The 20,189-nt window shown below is 45.8% G+C and overlaps 1 protein-coding gene across 5 annotated transcripts in view; it reads left to right on the forward strand.

Moving 5' to 3' along the window:
- Window positions 1-20,189, forward strand: part of KCNIP2 (potassium voltage-gated channel interacting protein 2) — a 104,670-nt gene that overhangs the window by 60,714 nt on the left and 23,767 nt on the right. Inside the window, exon 1 of one of the 5 annotated variants that reach the window (XM_083443891.1) lies at window positions 15,559-15,985. The exons of 3 other annotated variants lie outside the window; for them this stretch is intronic. In XM_083443891.1, coding sequence (XP_083300017.1) covers window positions 15,883-15,985 — 103 coding nt within the window. In that variant the 5' untranslated portion in view covers window positions 15,559-15,882. Of the gene's footprint in view, window positions 1-15,558; window positions 15,986-20,189 lie in introns of those variants that run through there. One more of the 5 variants, XM_083443894.1, reaches the window with a different exon arrangement.

Genomic DNA, 20,189 nt, shown 5'->3' on the forward strand with positions numbered 1-20,189 from the left:
TCAGTTGCTGCTGAAATTTGAGAGCAAAGCTATTTGGGCATCTGGAGGTGGGTGAAGCTTAACTGATCACACTCATGCATGTGCGCACACATGTGTGCACACGCACAGACTTCAGAGACATAGTGCTTCTTAATTGGCAGCTCATGCCTCCTGGAGAAGAGTTGAAGCAAAGTTTGTAGATAGGGCTGGGGTAGACCCCTGGCAAAAAGCTTGGAGGACTGCTGCTAGTGAATTTAGACTAGGGGTGTCTTCCAGATGTTGATGGACTACAACTCCTATCATACCCAGCCAGCTTAGTCAGTGGTCAGGGATGATGGGAGTTGTAGTCCAACAACATCTGAGGACTCATTTTAGAAGACTGATCTAGACAATGCTGATCAAGATGAGTCAATGGTCCGAGATTATAGGGCAGCTCCCTGCCGACCATTTACTCCCTGGGTGGGGCACAAAAGACCTCCATATTTATATCTAACCATGGTTTCAGAACAGTGAGCCCTGCTGCTCTAAGCAGTTGGCTTAGCGAAGAGGAAGGAAGTGTGTGTGAGTAAGAATTAAATTTGAAAGACCATAAGAAGTTGCTGTAGGTGAGGATGGGCACCCCTGGCCTCCATATCTTACCTTGGGGGAGATTTGAGCTGTGGAGGGAGTTACTGCTTCTTCAAGCAGGCAAAAAGCAAAGCAGAAACCCAGCTACTTCTGCGCATTCATTTAATGTGCAGTTTAATTAAGCACAATTTAATATCTTCCCATTCATTATATATAAAGCTCCATGGGGAGGGGGGAGGGAAGCCCCAAACTGCCAGGTGGCAATCTTTGCTGTGGGACAGAGGCGGCCTCGGTTTGTGGGGTGGAGTGGGGGGTTGTGAGTTCACACAGTAGGTCCTGATCCTGCCCAAGTAGCTCACCTTCCCCTTCTCCAATGCTCACCCCACTGGGCTCCCCCCGGGCCAGCCAGTTATTTTTAGACAGGCGCCATGTGTTGGAAGGAGAACAATTAATGTAATTGGTTTGGGGAGCCTCGTTTGTGCACGGGGCTGAGGGTGGCTCTGAATCTGCCTGGAAGAGGCTGGTACCAACGTAGCAGAGGACCAGGGGGAGCCAAGGGAAAGCAGGGTGGGCAACGCATCTGGCATGGAGACATGGAGAGGGAAACGCCACACAGTGACAGCCTCTTGTATGCCTCCCTTATCGTCATCCTCCTGGTCATGTCCTACTGGTTCACGACCAAGTGCTTCAAGATCCTCAGTGGCATTGAAGGTAAATTGTGGGCTGCGGGGGGTGGAGGGTGTCTGGTGGAAAGGAAGTGCTGAAGGCAAACCCCAGGTGGAAACGCTGGGAATTGGGAGGAAAGGGGTTTCTTGCCGCATAGCAGGCAGCAAGGATTAGGGGCTCCCAGCTCCTTTACAGCCACAGTGTCTTCTCTTTTTCCTCTTCTGCAATTGCTTTACTCTACCTGCACTTTTCTTCCTTCCCTGGGTCCCTGATCTCTTAGCATGTTGGCAGTGGGCTACCCAGTTCCCCGCAGTTTATAAAGTCCCCATACCTGTGCACTGATCCGTGTTCCCAAATTAACACATGGTCTAATGCGGTAGTCTTCAGCGTTTTGAGATCCAGGACCCGCTTTTAGTCCAAACATTCATTTGGGGGTCTACTTCTTAATATTTTACCATATATTTGCATGATGGTAGTGCTCCTGTTGTGGCTCACCTTGGATTCGGCTGCAACCCAATAGTGGGTCCCAACGCACCAGCTGAAGACCAGTGGTCTAATGGACAGCCTTGGGGCTTAAATTCCTAAAGGGAGACTTTGGAGAACCGCAGAAGGTCATCATTCTCTGTGGTGGGTTTTTTCCCCATCTAAACCCAGTTGCGTTGGGTCTAGTTATGGTTACTTGGAGGTAGGAGAAAGCACTCTGTGCATGCTCTTAATTATTATCAAAGCACCCTGATCTTTGTGCTTCTGAATTGAGCATCCAAGATCAATGCTTTGTGTGTTCAGCTCTATTTCTGGAGTTCCTCTTGCTGAATGGGATGCTCCCTGAATAATTGTCCTTTGATTCTGAACTCTGAGTGATTTTCACAATATAGAGAAGTAGGGAAATTAGCTTTCCCCAGTTCTGAAGTGGGAATAATAGGTCTTAGGTGCTGTGAATTCCATAAGCACCAGAAGTTGTTGGTGTGGGTGTGATGGATGCCACTGCCTTAGCTTCGCTGGACTTCAGCGTACAGTTTATGACCAGAGGACATATTGTGCTCCTTTCCATCATATTGGCACTCTGTAATGCCAGCAGTGTTTGTGGAGGTGGGGGTTATGGGTAGGAAAGACTGGCACTTTGCAGTCCATTCTTTGGATCATGTTGTAGTTCTCAGTTCTTTTGACAGAGCACTGCAGTTTGTTGCTGTTGTTGTCTGAGAAGCTTCACCAGCGTGGTTCTTCTGCCAGTTATACAGTATGATTTTACACATACACAAAACGGCAGGGAACAGATTGAGAAAAGTGAAGGTGAAGACAAGGACTAGTTTGGAGCTGTCCACAGGCAGAGTGAGAGATGGGCTTTGGCTGCAATCCTTCAGACCTTGTGGGGGACCAGACTATATTTTGGAGAGAAAACAAATGAATTCCTATGCCCCACAAATAACACAGAGATGCATTTTAAATAAAAAGGCACATTCTACTTATGTAAAAACATGCTGGTTCCCGGACTGTTCGCAGGCCACATTTAGAAGGCGATTGGGCCGGATCTGGCCCCCGGGCCTTAGTTTGCCTACCCATGTGCTAGACCAATGAACTACTAAGCAGTTGTGCCTGGTACATGCATAGAGAGGGATGCAAGGTACATGCAGAGAGAGAGAGAGAGAAACTGACCTGAGAAGGAGATGGTGCTTTTGAACGAAAAAGAAGATGGCAACCCTGGTTATGATAATGGATAGTACCATTTGCTGCTGTAGAGGCTGAAAATCCATTCCAGAAGGACAGCCTTTTTTTTTTTTTTTTTTTAGTTTAGAGAAAGGACAAAGTACAGGGGACACGAAAGAGGTATATTAAGATTATACATGGTGTGGAGAAAGTGGATGTTTTTTCTCCCTCTTTTGTAATACCAGAACTCCAGGACCATCCAATGAAGCTCAACGTCAGAAGATTCAAGGCAAACATAAGAAAGTCCTTCTTCACACTGTCACGTAGTTAAACTGTGCAGTTTGCTCACACAAGATGTAGTCGTGGCCACCGACTTGGATGGCTTTAAAAGCAGACAAGCACGTGGAGAAGAAGGCTTGTAGCCGGTGACTCCTAGCCATGATGCCTCTGCTTTGCCTCCACTGTTAGAGGCTCGATGCCTCTGAATGTCAGTTGCTGGGAATCAGAAGTGGAGAGAGTGCTATTGCACTCAAGTCCTGCTTGCAGGTTTCCTATAATGGCTATCTAGTTGGCCACTACGAGAGCAGGAAGTTGGGCTAGAGGAGTCTTTGGCAAGACTCTGTGCTTGTGAGCACAGGGGCCAGGATATGGCCTGAGTGGGGGAATCCTGGGCATTTCTGCCCCCCCCCCCACCTTCTCCACCACAGGGCTCCAAATAGGCTTGCATTGTAGACTCTACACTGCTATTCTGTGTGCCCATAGTCCTTAGCTGCTTGGCATATGTTTGCTTGTTCATTACATTTCTATCCTACCTTTCCTGCAAGGAACTCAAGGCAGTATATGTGGTTCTCCACAACAACCCTGCGAGGTAGGTTAGGCTGAGAGATAGCTGCTACCCACACTGAGTGGGGATTTCAGCCTAGGCCTCCCCAGTTCTAATCTAACACACTGGCTTTTATAGTCAAATGAGACCGACGTCAGCATCCAGTGGCAGTCTCCCTAAGTGTGAATGCACTGAGAATGTAATTTTCAGGCAAGGTCCTCCATGCCTTCAATTAGTCCTGCTGTACCATTTCTTTCAAATGCTTTTAGACACAGCTGCGGACTAGTTTCTTGGCAGGGACCCTGCCTGCCATGCCCATTTGGAGCAGGAAGTGGGGTTTCTTCAGCAGGAGCAGCAGCTGTGTTTCAGACAACAGAGGTGTCGCATGAAATACAAAAGGGATGGGGAACCTGTGGCCCTCCAGACATTGTTGGACTCCAGTTTCCATCAGCCCTCTGCCAGCATGGCCCAATGATCAGGGATGATGGGAGTTGTATGCCAGAAACATCCAGAGGGCCACAGGTTGCCCCACTCCTGAAATACAGAATCAATACCTTCTAACTTTAATATAGCTTTCAGTGCATCCAAGTTCGCTGCCTCAGAAGGTGCAAAGAGGAGGCTACAAGCTGTGGGGCCCAATGCATTAAGAGGGCCGAACCAACAGAGAGAGGAAGAGGGAGGGTGGGTGGGTGCCTGCCAAGTGCTGACACTTAAAAACTCAAGAGCAAAGCGAAAGCAAACTGGACAACATTTCAGAGTCTCATCTCTTCTTTCCACCCCCAGATTTATGGGCTCACTATTCTATACTGACAGAAGCATTTGTTGGTAATTCATTTGTGAATTTGCTACTTGCTATTAATGAATTCAGAGTGATGTCGCTTATTTGTTATAAATAATTTCTGAAGCACTTCAGTATGTCAAGTGCTTTACTACTCGTCATCTCACTTGCCTCTCTATCCCTGTGAAGTAGGTCATTGCAATTTCCATTATAAGGACAATAAGTCAAGACTGAAGTCCTTTCTGCAGGATCAAACAGAAGTGCCCCAGCCACATTTCCTGATTTGTGTGATGCTCCTGCAAATTTGAATCCAGTACTAAGAGTGCACTATTGCTGCTGTTTCTCCTTTTCCCCTTTTTGGAGTAACTCCCACTAACTACATGTAGTCCATCACACAGTGGTGCCAGGGCAGGTCTTCAGAGCAGGAGTCCAGGGCCTCACTCAGCAGAATGGGTAGCCCCCTCCCACATAGGCAGCAGGAGGGGGGACTCACCACTGTGCGCAGGAAGTGAAGCAACATACATTGCCATTTAAGAACCCCTACCCACTCATAAAACCCACTCATTTCCCCCGACCATTGGCCATACCAGCTGGAGCTGGTAAGTGTTGGAGCCTGACCACACCCAAAGCTTCCCCATTCCTGATGTACCAAGAAGATTCATGTATTGACCACAGGGGTTAGATTTGATGGCCCCCAATGTCTCTCCCAATTCATGATTCTGTGAACTCAAGGCAGCTAAGAGTTAGTGGGTGGGTGTAATTTTGATGCCTTTGCTGCTTATTTAAGTTTTAGTTGCTGTTGTTTGGATGAATGTGCCAGTGCTGGACTTGTGTCCAGTTCCCAGCAACATGGAAGCCAGGCATAGACTTGTGAACTGAGGCAGGAGCGCTGCAGGCAAATGAAGACTAAGGCTGGACGCCAGGTTCTAGGACACAATAGGTCAGGGGCTGTGAAGAAGACTGGAGAGAGAAGCTTATTCTGTATTCTATACTGTCTACAATATGTTTGTCCGCACTGAACATACACAGCTATTGAGATTGCCATCTGTGCAAAGTGTCACATTTTTTCAGGTCTTATATTTCTTATATGGGGGAGTGTAGGAGTGATGTCCCTGAAACATAATGCCATCTTCCATGAAAGGCATGTGAACTGTGTTCAGCAAAAAAAAGTAATTCTGGAGAAAGGTGGAATATGTATGTCCTGTATTAACCAAAAAGGAGCCATTCTGAAAAGTGTAAGCCATTGAAAAAACACAGAAGTGAAGTATTCAGTCTATCTTTTGCTATCGCCTGACCAGACACAACTTGTGTAGACAGTTCCTTGGAAGTGCTGATCAACTAGCATTCTTCATCTCTCACTGGGATGACATATATACTGCCGTTTGTTCTAATTTGCAGTTTTATCAGAATGCTTTGATTGGTTTCCAGAAGCACCTGGCTCCTGAGATTATAAACTATACCTGGAAATAGGAGCAGGAAATGTAACCCACATACGCTTCAACCTGCTTGATCTATTCTTTAGAAGAGTGGGCCATGAGATCCTTATGAGTTAAATAAGAAAGGAGTACTTAGGCTTCACATCAGTTTCGAGTTGTGGGATGTGAGGGTGGGAGGGAGTGTGTGGGAAGGTGGGGGTGGGGATGTATGGTGTATGTGAACCCTCTCTATTTATCTACATGGAATTAGCTTAAATACATGGTGTGGCGATGTCAGCAGTCTTGAGCAGGGTGCTAGGGTGAAAGCAATTAAAAATTAAGGTTGCACAGATTTTTTTGAGCTTTAAATTTAGGCATGAAAATTAAGCTACCATTATTCAGGAAGAGGGGGATGCGATTATTAGTGGTCTTTTGCATCATTTTCCTTCATGCCTTCTGTCATGCCTCTGCTAGAGCAGTCCTCCTCAGATGAAAAATTGCTGCTCCCTGGGGGGAACCATATGGAGGAAGAAGTGAGGCAGACCCAGGCCTATCAGACTAGACTGTTAACATCCCAAGCCTGGGCTGAGCCACCTCCAAGCCCTGCTAAGCTATCTACCAAAGAATGCAGGAGTTGTTTCTCCAACCAGGAGCTGCCCAATCCTACATTTAAAGCCTGAATCTCTTGTGTCTGTAGTGCGTTGCTAAATGCTACGTTCCAGATTCCTCTGCTGTATAATGCCATTCTCTGCTTCAGTTCTTACCAGACTTCCCCTTCTCTTCCTGAATTTCCTCTAGGCTGCCTACTTCCCGCTTTCCTCTAGGCTGCGTTGTCACATGCGTGTCCTTCATTTCACCATCCAGGTTTCCAAAGTATGGATGGTGGGCTGCTGTGGGAGTGATGAAATCCACTTGGCCACTTTATGGCTAAGAAAGCACGGTGGTGTGAGGAATATTGTCCCAAGTCAGTGTCACTAGCTCCCATTAATGTGGTGCCAGACTATTATTGTCTTAAGGGTCCCCGAGTAGATGTGGGTCCCCAGATGTTTCTTGCATACCACCCATGTCCTTGCGCAACACCCCCTGAGTTCTGCTTCATCTACCTGAAAAGCATCCACCCCACAGAACCCCTACAAATAATGCAGGATGTTAGAAGGAATTTTGCTCTTGCATTTGGGATCTGAGCAGCTTGCCGTTTCAGCACCCTGGACAGTTCATGTGCTTCATTACCAGGCACATAGAAGGCCTCATTATTTTAAGAAACATTTTAAAAAGAAAAATCTGTGAAAAGGAGGGTAGGAACAGAAGGTATCTACAGCCAAATACAGAGAATTCACCCCTGTGAGATTAAATGCTTAACTCTTCACAATCCCAACCAAACCATGGCCTTCCTTTGAAGCTTCATTTCCCTACATAGTTTTGCAATTAATATGCTACAGATTTGTGGAATGGAAAGGGTGATTCAATTTAGTGCTCGGCTGCATTCAGAGACAAGAATAGGCTCAGTCATAAATCCTTTTAATGTTATCTCCCTGACTTCCCAGAGTTCTTTTGCTCACCTGCATGGAAAGATGACTTGCTAAATCAAAGACGAATTTATAATAATTGTGAATTAGATTGGAGAATCGGTGCAACGATAAGCCTTAGCAGGCTAATACGTCATTTTGCATGCTTCTGCATTTGCAGTATTAATTTTGCAGCTACAACAAGTGACACCTTGGTCACAGATAAGATGGAACCATATGTAATGGCAAATTAATAACAAACCCTTTTTTAAGAAAAACAAAACAAAAAACCTTCACTGTTTCAAAGAGTGTGTATTTAAAATTACACATTCATTAAAGAGAGAAGTACTTCATTGCATATGTAGGCATTGAATGGATCCAGCAATGTGGAATCTTCCTTGACTTTAGCCCACATGTTTGAATAGTTGCTCCAGGTTCTTGATCACTGTGGGCAAGTATTGCTCTTAACTTCGCTTGAAGAAGTTTCTCCCTTATTGTCTGGTAGTTGTTGTTCTCTTTGACATCTGGTGGGAGGGTGTTCCACAGGGAGGGCACCACTACCGAGAAGGCCCTCTGCCTGGCTCCCTGTAACTTGGCTTCTCGCAGTGAGGGAACCGCCAGAAGGCCCTCGGCGCTGGACCTCAGTGTCCGGGTAGAACGATGGGGGTGGAGACGCTCCTTCAGGTATACTGGACTGAGGCCGTTTAGGGCTTTAAAGGTCAGCACCAACACTTTGAATTGTGCTCGGAAATGTACCTTGACCATTAACCATGCTAGCTGGGGCTGATGGGAGTTGGAGTCCAACAACATTTGGACTGCCACAGGTTCCCTACCTCTGAAGTAAATGGTGTGTTTTGTATGAATCAGTGTGGATTACTCAACCTTTAACATCCTTTCAGAAGGTTAACCCTGTGAGTCCATTGCAGCACAAACAACAAAAGCACTTGCGGCACCTTAACCTATGTAAACAACTGAACAATAGTCATTTTCCTTTTGTGGCAAAGGGATTACATTTTCAATGCATATTAATGCGTGAGTCGGAACTTAAATGCACTGCTGATTGTTAATAGAAATGTTAGGTAGTAAATGTTCTAACTAAATGAATCTGTTTTAGAATCTTGTTATTCATATGTGTCTGAACGTGCATGTTTCATGAGAAACTATTTTGCGTTTGACAGCCACTATGATGGTTGGCAGTGAGGTAATTTAAATCCTGATGTTTAAAATTTGTTTGGTGGTTCCACAACAAGATGATCAGCTTTACAAAAATAAAAATAAAAAAATGCTTTTAATAGTCTTCTACTTTTTTGGAGATTTCATGCCAGCCGAGTGCATTAGTGTGTTTTTTTTTCAAAAGAAAAGAAAGAAAGCTCAAAAGGTTTTATCTGCCTGAAGCACAAAAACAGTTCTGTTTAGTAATTCTGAAGGTTTTGGCCTTGGTTATTGCTAGGAAACCTGAGCAAGGGAGGTTTCCAGATGGAGGAAGGAGAGAAGATTCCTGGCACATGGCAGGGGAAAGAACTAATCTGAAGCCAGGGATTAGCAAGATGTGTTACAAAGGGATGCTGAACTCTTGTTTGTGGTTGTCCAGGTAGACTTTAGCCACCAGAGGGTGTAATGAAGCTGCATTTTAGAGCAGTGCTTTTGTTTTGTTCTGTATCTCCCCAAATATCAATCTGGCCATATTTAGAATTTTGTTAATCGCTTGAATAAATTGCACTAAGCCTTTGTTCTCCCGCCTTTGTAGTTTTGTAGCTTCGTTATGTACAAAATCTCTGTTCCCCTCTGCTTTGACTAGTTGCTATCTTGTTCTTTTTGTTTATCTTGTTCTGTATTATCCCCTTGTACTAATCTTCTCAAGCACTAACGCTAAACAAGCAAACAACATGTTAACAATGGATCATTGGAGCATGAGATCCCACTAACCCACATCTCCTTTGCAGTACCTGGCATGGGGACAACAGATCCCAGCTCTGTTGATTAATCTGGAATTATTCCTGGATCTGTGCTTGCAGTCCAACTCCATTCTAAGTATGCGTGGAAAGAGTGGGAAATCTTTTGCATTTAATCACCCATACTGTGTGAGAACAACAAGGTATTTAATAGTTGTTAAGGAGTAACACTATCATGTCATGCAATCCTGTATGTGTGTGCCCACAGGTGGCTCTGGGATGACCTTAATTTATGGGTCTTGTTCTTTAAGTGGACTTTTCAAAGTGGCTAGTTCTCAGATTGCCTCCAGGCTGTCAGTATTTTGCGTGTGAGGGATTCAAGTGCCTACTGGAAGTTTAGGTTTGCACTCTGCCGACATAGTGGATAAATATCACTATTTATTTATTTAACTTTTTGCTGCTAGGAAGGTGACAGGGAAATGCACTGAAAAGTGTGAGATGAACAAATGACACAGGAAGATGGATAAAAAGTGCACAAGCCAATCAGGACAAATGCTCATTGTCATATAACCACCCCATAAACTGATCAGGACAATTGTTCAACAAAGACTGGACACATTCTAACCTTCCTCTCTGGAGGAGCCCACGTTTTCATGCAGCGGTAACATTTGACCACTAGAGGCCACTCTGGTGTGTGCCTGTGTGATCTTGCTGTCTCCTCCCTTCAAGCAGGGAGCCCAGATTGGATATTGACAGCAAAATTAGTGGCTTCAGAATGGAGCACAAAGAAGGTTGTTGGTGTTCAGGTCTTGGCTCGTGCATGCAGCAATCAATTTTCATCCATTCACACATCAATGTAAACAGCATCACTGGAGTATATGAGAAGGACCGGCTCCTAAGGTCTTGATGGATTATAGACCAGGGGAGTACATTGCTTCCCTCCCCTCATGGTGAATTCTGTTTTAAATTGAAAGCTAATTGGTAGGGAGGAGGATAATGTTGTTCCTTTTTGGATTCTTTTTAAAAAAATTGAGCTGAATGTTCTCTTGTACCCCAAGGTTGCACTGGTGAGCAACTGTGGCACGCAACCAGGGAAGGCATGTTTGTGTATATAAAAAGGTAAAGGTACCCCTGCCCGTACGGGCCAGCCTTGACAGACTCTAGGGTTGTGCACCCATCTCACTCAAAGAGGCCGGGGGCCAGCGCTGTCTGAAGACACTTCCGGGTCACGTGGCCAGCGTGACATCGCTGCTCTGGCGAGCCAGAGCCGCACACGGAAACACCGTTTACCTTCCTGCTAGTAAGCAGTCCCTATTTATCTACTTGCACCCGAGAGTGCTTTTGAACTGCTTTTGAACTGCTAGGTTGGCAGGCGCTGGGACCGAACAGCGGGAGCGCACCCCGCCACGGGGATTCGAACCGCCGACCTTACGATCGGCAAGCCCTAGGCGCTGAGGCTTTAACCCACAGCGCCACCCGCGTCCCCTGTTTGTGTGTGTATATATATATATATATATATATATTCAAAAAGATTTCACATAGTTGGTTTGTTGCTACTTCTCACTAATGATATATTGTACCATATGCAATATTTGTTTATCCACAGCCCCATTAGACATCCACAGCTATTGAGATTGCTTCTGTGGAAAGTGTCACATTTTCTCATGTCTGAAATATCTAATATGGGTGGGTGGGAGTAACATCCCTGCAATATAAGGGCATCGTCCATGCAAGGCCTGTAGACCGTGTTCAACAATAAAAAAGTAATTCTGGAGAAAAGGGGAATAATGCATGTCCTGTATATTAACTTCATTAACCAAAATTGAAAAACCACAGAAAAGAAGCATTTAGTTTGTCTTTTGTTATCTCCTCATGCTTTAAGTTCTCCAGCAGTCTAAGTCCATTGCTTAACAAGACACAGCTTGGAAGTGCTGATCAAGTAACACTCTTTATCTCACTGCGATAACATATATATTGCCGTTTGTTCCAATCTGCAGTTTTATCAGAATGCTTTGATTGCTTTGCAGAAGCACCTGGCTCCTGAGATTGTGAACTATACCTGGAAATAGGAGCAAGAAATGTAACCCCCATACACTTCACCCTGCTTGCCTTAATATTCTTTAGTAGAGTGGGCCAAAAGATCCTTATGAGTTAAATAAGAAAGGAGTACTTAGGCTTCACATCAGCTTGGAGTTTCATGTGCGTATATGTACGATGTATGTGAACCATCTCTATTTATCTACATGGAATTAGCTTAAATACATGGTGTGGTGATTGCAGCAGTCTTGAGCAGAGGGCTAGTGTGAAAGCAATTAAAAATTAGTGTTGCGCTGATTCTTTTTTGAGCTTTATTTGTGTTGTGACCTGACTGTCCTTCATCTCATCATCCGGGTTTCAAAAGTGTGGCTGGTGGGCTGTTGTGGGAACGATGTGATCCTCTTGGCAAAGCAAGGTGGGGTGAGGCACATTGTCCCAAGCCAGCCCCCACTGGAAACCACTAGCTACCACTAATTTGGTGCCAGATGTTTATTGTCATGAGGGTTTCCAAGCAGGTGAAGTTCCCTAGATGCTTATTGGATACCACACAAGCACTTGCAGAGCTCCCCGTTCTGCTTCATCTATGTGAAGAGCACCCACCCCACAGAACCTCAGCGCACAGTGCAAACAAGCCAAGAAGCCCTTGTTTCTAGAAGAGTCAATTTAAGTTCAAAAGAAGGGGCAAGGTCAAAGAGAGCCTCTTGTCACACTCCCCACTTCTGTATCTTATAACTAAAAGAATCTGTGGGTGTAACCTTCTGCTGGTGTTGCTGAGCTTATGGCTATTATAGTCAGGATGATAATTGCTGTGTTGGCTTACAGCTACTTTGACCTGCTCCTTTTGTTGGTGATGACCCTGTTCTGGTACTTCAACCCTGGTCATCCTTGTGCCCATAGCTTCCTGAAGCCCTTTTAACACTGTCCTGAGTTGGAACACGACAAGCCTCCATTTGCATGGATTTAAGGTTGAGAACAGATCAGCCTCTCTTTGTGCCAAACTGACCTTGGCTTAGTTTGAAAGGAGTTGGCTGGTAGATGCGTAATTCTGTCTCACTGCTGGAATAGATTGCCTTTTGATAGACACTTTCCACTTCTGTGAGTTTTTATTCTGTGTAAAGGAGCTGCTGCCGGACTAAGCAGTGTGCAGGATGACAGCACCCCATACTTCAGAGTGTATGGACTGTAGTGGACTGTGGCTGACTATATATATGGGGTAAAGGACCCCTGGATGGTTAAGTCCAGTCAAATGCGACTATGGGGTTGCAGCGCTCATCTTGCTTTCAGGCCAAGGGAGCTGGTGTTTGTCCACAGACAGCTTTCTGGGTTATGTGGCCAGCATGACTAAACCACTTCTGGAGCAATGGAACACCATGACAGAAACCAGAGTACATGGAAAAACCACTTACCTTCCTGCCACAGTGGTACCTATTTATCTACTTGCACTGGAGTGCTTTTGAACTGCTAGGTTGGCAGGAGCTACACACACACACACACACACACACAAACACAAACACACACACAGTTGGCAACACACATACTTATAATTATAAATCCTGACCTAATAGCAAGAGGTAGTTTTCTAGTGTTGTATTTCACTACATAGAGTATTTCACCTGGGTGCCAGCTCCACTGTCACAAGGATCATACAAAGATTCCCCACCCCCTCCCATATACATGCACATTAAGGAGGAGATGGGATTTTGTTGTGTCCTGCATTGAGATAACAGTATCTCTGGCTTTTGGCACCTGTTAGCACTCGGCTTCCCTGCAAAAAGGCCTACTCTCTGCAAGAGTTTTGCTGTGTAGCTGCTCAAGCTCCGGGATCTCCCACACACATTGCTTTGTGTCTTTCAACAGGGAATCTCTGCTAAATGAGTTTGCACATTTTACCCCTTTTGTAAGGACAGATGCTGTGCATCATCATCAACACTGCTTTGTGAATGGTTACTAATGATTTTACATACATTTAACTCAGCCTTAACATACAAGTTACAGTCTGCGTTCTCTTATTTCCCCACCTCCCTCTGACTTCACAGCTCATATTCTTTCCTCTCCACAACTGTGTGTATGTACTGCCAATTTAGGGTAACACTTTTGTGCATCTGAAGAAGTGGACGCTAGTCCATGAAAGCTTATGCCTGGCAGGAGGGATTTCTTGGATGCAATGAATGCATCAGAATGAGGCTAGCTTACTCCAGCACTTCAGAATTGCAGAGCAAAATCTCCTGACCTGATGGTGTTTGGCGGGGTGGGGGAGAGTAAAAAGACCCTCCAGATCCATCAGGCATCTGTACCCAGTTCCTCTTCTCCTTTGGACTCAACATTTGGAAAGAGATTCAAAGTGACTAGAGGGATGGGGATGACATATACACTGACATCTCTACTCACTATCCCATTGGTATAAGTGCACTCTTCTCTTCTGCTCTGGCTGGCTGGACTGGGGTGCAGAGTTGTCTCTGATGAGCGATAATAACCAATGGTTTGTGGGGATTAAGGAATTAACTCTGGCAATGGGAGAATCGTTGGCCTGGGCAACCCTTGCCCTCTTCCAGCAGGCCACAGTTGGGGCTCTTGTTTCAGGTTTCGTCTATCTGAAGAGCAGGCGCCAATGCCAGGCTGGCAGCCTCCCCTGGGCTCTGCTGGTATGAGTAATATGCAGAGCCTGGGCAGGCCCTCCCCCTCCCCTGAATCCTGGCACCAGGCCCTGGCATTTTTCTTGACTCTGGTTCAGGCACGTCCAGTTCTACAAATGAAAGGCTTAGCCAGTCAGAAACTGCCAATGCTGCTGCTCAGTACGCTGTTAAGATCCGGGCACTTCTAGGTATGTGTGGTGACAAAAATATAGACCAGGTGGGTGAGAAGGGCTAAGGGAGAACACCAACAGCACAACGGAGGTATCTAAAAGCTGGGGCTGAAGGAGTTTGGGGCACAGTCTGGGAAACACCCAGAAGTGATAGAACTTGTACGTGGGATTTTGGATGCTCCCATTCTCCACTCTTCTCCCTCCTTAGGCAGGGATAGGAATGGATTTGAAAGCTAGTCAGGTGTTTTAGATGCCAATCAGGTTGATGGCTGGGGGGAAAACTTGCATACCTTTGGCAACGTCTTTGTTAGTGCCGTTTTTGCTGACTGTGGATTTAAAAAACAACAACAATCAGGCAGTAGAAAAAATAAATAGAAGTATCTAGAAGGTGAACAAGTAGGGGACCTGTCAGGTGTTGGCAGACTATTTTTATTACCATGCTGCTACTTTTATATCCTTTGACAAACCCTTCCCCTCCCCATGCCAGGCAATCAATAGCTTTCTGAATATTGGTGTGCGTAGTGTATTTCTAGTGTCTGCTTTGAGCCCTGGCTATCAATTTACAGGTAGCGGCTGAAACAACATCAGTAAATATACCTGACTGCTGCCAGCTGCAAAGCAGGCTGCTTTCTCCTCTGGCACTAGAATTCCACCCCCAGGCCAGCTCTCCCCTTGGCGTCTGTGGGGCATTATTGGGGAAGAAATTCTGATGGCTTGGATGCTGCCTTAGATAGGGATTCCTTCTGAAGTCAGGCATTGGGGGTTCCTTCTCTGTCCAGTGAGCTAGTTTATCATTGCCCTCCCCCTTGGTCTTGTGATACTATGCAATCCTTACCCTTTTATCCAGCATGATACTTCTTAACCACCAACACACACACACACACACACTCCAAGCAGAGGCAGCTAGGATGCTCTTTGCAATGGTGGAATTATCAAGGAGAACCATTGTAAAAAAAATAAAAAGGAGAACCATGTAGGATGATGGGAAGAACATTAAGAAACTGGTAGTCACCATATGGGCTAGCCTTGCTCAGCTGGATGTTCTGGGGGTGGACTCTCAGGCTGGGTTGAAGTTTTCCAGAGTATGTTGTCCTCTGCACATTTTAAGCTCCGTTGTTTCCTCTGCAGCAAGAGATGGGCAAGGGCAGTGCCTAGAGAGATACAGGTGTCCTCCCGCAGCAGTGCTGGGACTGGACATGTTTAGGCGTCACATGAGGGTCTCTCCCTGTTTAATGCCCCCTCCCATCTGCACTGAACTTTCCTGGGCACAAGCCAAGATCCTCTTAACTCTCCCATCTCCTTAGCAGCTGCATTAAGCAAATCGATTGTGTTGGTGTCATTGGGATGGGATGGGAGGGCAGGGCTCCTTCTGCACACATTCCTCTCCCCCCCCCCCTTGCATTTCTCTCTTGGCGCTGCTGCCACGCTCCCTCTCTCCCTCTCACTTTCATCTCTGCGAGCCAGGCAAGCGCAGCTCAGACTCCACTGCCTCAGACTTCGCAAACTCCCTGCCCTGCACTGTGTGACCCTTTTCTCCCCTTAGCAGGCACAGCAATCTCTGTGCCCCTTGGGAGAGGGTCAGAGGTGCCCCCGGTGCTGTTCCTGATGGAGGCTGATCTTCAGCAGCAGGGTTGAAAGCAGCAGCACCGTTTCAAAGGGAATACAAGGACCCACGGGCATGTGGGTGACCCTGGCTGAACTGGGGTGAGTGAGGAGCTGGGAGAGCAGGCACGGGTGGGCTTGAGGGCCTTGATGCCATGAGTCCCCTTCACCATGAACCTGGAAGGCCTGGAGATGATTGCCGTGTTGGTGGTTCTGGTCCTCTTCGTCAAGGTGCTGGAGCAGTTTGGACTCTTTGAGCCGGTCTCCTTGGAAGGTAATGCACAGGGAAAGGGGTGGTCCTGGGGAACTGGCTCTGCTTAATCTGTACTCCTCTGGCTGGTTGTAGGGTGAGCCTTGATTAGCCAAATCTATCACTTTTGACAGGGCAATGGGTAGTTAAGTTTAGTTCAACAATGGAGAGGGAGCCTCTGCTGCAACCCAGAAGGCTTTATTATCCCTTCGAAAATAAAAAATAATAATACTTGGATGGTCTCTAAGGGGCAATGAGAGTGTGGAAAGGGCCGTACACCTTTTGGAGTGCGTGCAGTTGAAGACTATGCTAAATACAGAGGATAAGCAGCAATGCCTATCCTTAAGGTGAGAACTGGAAACTAAAATAAACTTGTACTTTGTGCAAAGTAAGAAAGAAGCTCTACACCAATTGGGTGAGCCTTGGGAGAAGTAGAACTTCGAAGCAGGCAGGTCATCTAAGCCACAAGCCTGTGTTGGACACAGTGTTCCCTGCCAGGGTGATGACTTCTTAAAGAGGCAGGAAACCATGGAACTTTCTGAACCCCATCTAGATCTGTAGCAAGTGGGCACGAGTGTGGCACCAACTTGGTGCCACTAATACATGTGTTCACCTTACATGCAAAAAACATTTTAGGGGTGCATGCTTGGAGTGTGGACTGGTAAACAAGCATGGTGAACCTGAGCAGGAGATGTGTGACGGAAGGTGGAGGGGGCACTGTGTGTATGGGTTATTATGTTGATAGAGGTGGTAGCTTGCTTTCTGTTGGCAATAAACACATGTGAAGCAGTAGTATTGGATGACTAGAGACAGGCACTGTGTGCTTATTCTAGTCGGAAGTGTGAAAGTATTGATGAGCCCTGTATAACGATCTCTGTTTCTGTAGTGCTTTGATGTGGTGGACTCTGCAAATGCCCTTCTGCTTCAAGGTGTCAGCCCCTCTCTTCCTATGCTAGACTTCCTTGAGACTGGGCTTCTCTAGGCGACCTGTTTATTAAGCACTCATGCTAATTTGCTTGCACAGATCTTACCTGGAGCTTAGATTATGACCAGGCTTTATTAAGCATTCATTCTGATTTGTTTGCAAGGGGGGGTCATGTGGCAATGAACATTCATTCTGATTAATAGGAAATGATCTTCTTACTAATCGCTTGCTCATCCCATCCTTTTAAGTGCACTTCCTAGTCACTTTCTTAGCTGCAAAAAGTCTGGGGCAACAGATCACTTTAATCCACTTCAACAGCACAAACCTATATTTCCAGTATGCCCTTGAGTCCCTCCCTGAAAATAGTGCTTGTCTGGAGGAACCCATTGTCCCTCACTGCAGCACTTAGAAGAGGAAGATGCAGGAGGAAAAATGTTAACATAAGGACCCACAAAGGGGAGGAGGGAAGTCCATGGGAATTTATGGAAGTCTCTTTTCATTTTGATTGCTTGACGATTGATTGTAAATTTCAAAATCTGAAAATTAAATAAATTTATTTTTAAAAAAATAGAAGAGGAAGGGCACATGTGCTTTGCATGCAAAGGTTTCCAGGTTCAATCCCCACCATCTAGTACTGAGCTAGATGGACCAGTGATCTCACATGGTATAAGGCAGCTTCCAATATTCCTATGACATTGCAGAATGAAAATAATATTTGATGACGCCATATAAGGGTAATAGTTTGACCAGGTGATTAGATGGCTCACATGCTCTTTCTCCACTGTGGGCTCATCCGCACTTCTGCTTGTGCCATGTAGGAAAGGACAGGTCTGAGTGGTTTTCCCCTTGCCCCGCTCCTCTGCAAGTGAAAAGCCATTCTTTAGTGATAGATTGGAACAAATGGCAATCTGGGAAACCCAAATTGCTGTTTGCTCAAATTGAAAAAGCAGAGTTTTCCCCAGGGGAAAGTGGCAGAATGAGAGGAAGTGTGGCTAAGCCCTGAGTGTTGAACAAGTTGCCTGAGATTGCTTGCCTATAGGACTCTGGACATTAGCCCTGAAAACCAATACAGTTCCAAGAAGCAGAGACAGGGAAATAAGAAAAGCAAGCAAGCCACTGTAGATTCTGCTTGGGCAAGAATGCTCTGTGCATAGTTTGACACTTGTGTCACTTGCCTACTCCTGCCCTGTGACAGGCTGCTCCCAGAGCTGGACTCCATTGCTTAGTATGATATTTTGGAGGAGATTTCTTGGTTCTGGGAGCTCATAAAGGATCTTTCCCACCCTTCCCCATTCATGGGACATTCCATTTTGTCTGTCCTTTTCACACTGGCCAAGTAGCCACGAGTGTAAATAAGTTTGTTTCAGTTCCTACTTTCACCTTGGAAAAAAACAGTCCCATTTTCCCCACCCCTTTGGCAGAGAGGGGCAAGTTAGGTGTCACAGAAGTGGATTACATGCTTTGCTGCAGCTATGGTGCTTTGCCTTTCATGGGTTTTCCATTCCTGCCTGCTTTCTCCACTGAGAGTTGGGCTTAACTCTGCCCCCTCCATTGTGCCTGCTGCGTTATCTCTTTGTGCAGACATTCTGGACAGAGATCTGTGGCTGCTCTACTTGTTGCTGCTTGAGACTGGGACTTCCCAGAGATTTATGTGTTGGAGGACAGCATCCAGTTGCTTTGCAGATGACTTAGTTTGGGCTACAGGGAGTGGAGTCTAATTCTTTGGCTGTTTGGTTTTTAGAATGGATTTTCTGCCTGAGAGGATGCAGACATTCAATATGTGTCTACACAAGGGGAGAGATCATAGTCTGGCAGATAAAACTGTGGCATATCCAAGGTTAACAAGTCACCCCAGTTGTCTGATGGTCGCACTTCTTCATAGCATGGCTGCAGAGCCAGTAAAACACCATCTCTATAGATGGCCCTACGAAGCACCTTTCACTTCGTCATCTATCTGTTTCACAACACTATTGTAGTCTGACCTCTTGTTTCCCGCGCATAGACAGTCACCCCTGGCTATAAACTTAGCAAAGAGACAAAACCAGAAACGCATTGCTATTAACATAACAAATAATCTGTTCACGACCTACATGGTAACATTGATACTTGGCAAATGGGTAAGGGAAAATGGGTCACATAGCAGAGAATGGCAGATCACAGAGAAAGGGAGTCTTGTCAATAAACCCACACTAGCCTGGGGGGGGGGATTTAACGGCCTGCTGGGGTTTGTAGAGGTGCGATGCAGAATTCCATCCTTCTTGCAGCAGCCTGTTGTATTTCTCTGCTGGCTGTGGAGCAGGGGGCTTCCCTAACCCTCTGACAGCCCACTTGGTTTCTGTGGTGGGTGCATTCTGTGCCTCTTCTAGCAGCCACGCCAGTTGCCTACATGCATAAAGGAAGTGCATTTAGTGTTAGAGCATCTGCCTTGGATCCAGAAGGTCCCAGGGTCAGTCAACAACTCCTGGTAGGGCTGGGAATGTCCCCTTCCTGAAACCTCAGAGAGCTTCTGCCATTTAGTCAAAACAGCCCTGAGCTAGATGGACCAATGGTATTACTCAGTAGAAGGCACCTTCCTGTGATCCTATACAGTGTCTCTCTATAATGCTTCTTTATTTTTCTTGTGCATGAAGTGTAGGGCCTAATCAAATTTGATGCCTCTGATTTGCAATTATGGTATCTAATCAGAATATTATGCCTATATAGGTACATCCACTAAAGAATAGAGTACCATGACAAGTCCTGTTTTGCTTTGTCCAGCAAAATGTTGTCATTGGTTGCTCTGTGGTTCTCCATAATTTGGTCTTGTAGGGCACAATAATGAATTGAGAACTGCATGAAGAGTCATTTGCAGCACCTTTGCAGGAGCACAGGAGCAGGCATGTGGCTAGAGGTCCCTAGTCCTCCACAATTATTTATCTATCTATTTAGTGCATTTGTACCCCCAAAAGGCTCCCAGAGTGGTTTACATACAAATAAGATAGTCCCTGCCCACAAGCTTACAATATAAAAGGTAAGGCACACAAACGGGGAAATGGACAGGTAGCGAAGAGGGAAAAGCAAACTCAGGTAACAATTCCTAAAGTTAAATAGTTCAGGGACAGGATGTGCCAGATGGAGCTGGTCTTTCAGCAGAGCTGATGGGAGTGAGCCCTGCTTTTCATTTCTTCCACAACCACTTTGTAAATGGTGTAAGAATGTAAGAAGAGTCTGCTTAACCAAGCCAGTGACCCATCTAGTCCAGCTTCTTGTTCTCCCAATAGCCAGCCAGATACATATGGGAAACTTGCAAGCATGACTTGAATT

Source organism: Podarcis tiliguerta, assembly GCF_965153285.1.
Source record: "Podarcis tiliguerta genome assembly, chromosome: 5".
Classification (NCBI taxonomy): Eukaryota; Metazoa; Chordata; class Lepidosauria; order Squamata; family Lacertidae; genus Podarcis; species Podarcis tiliguerta.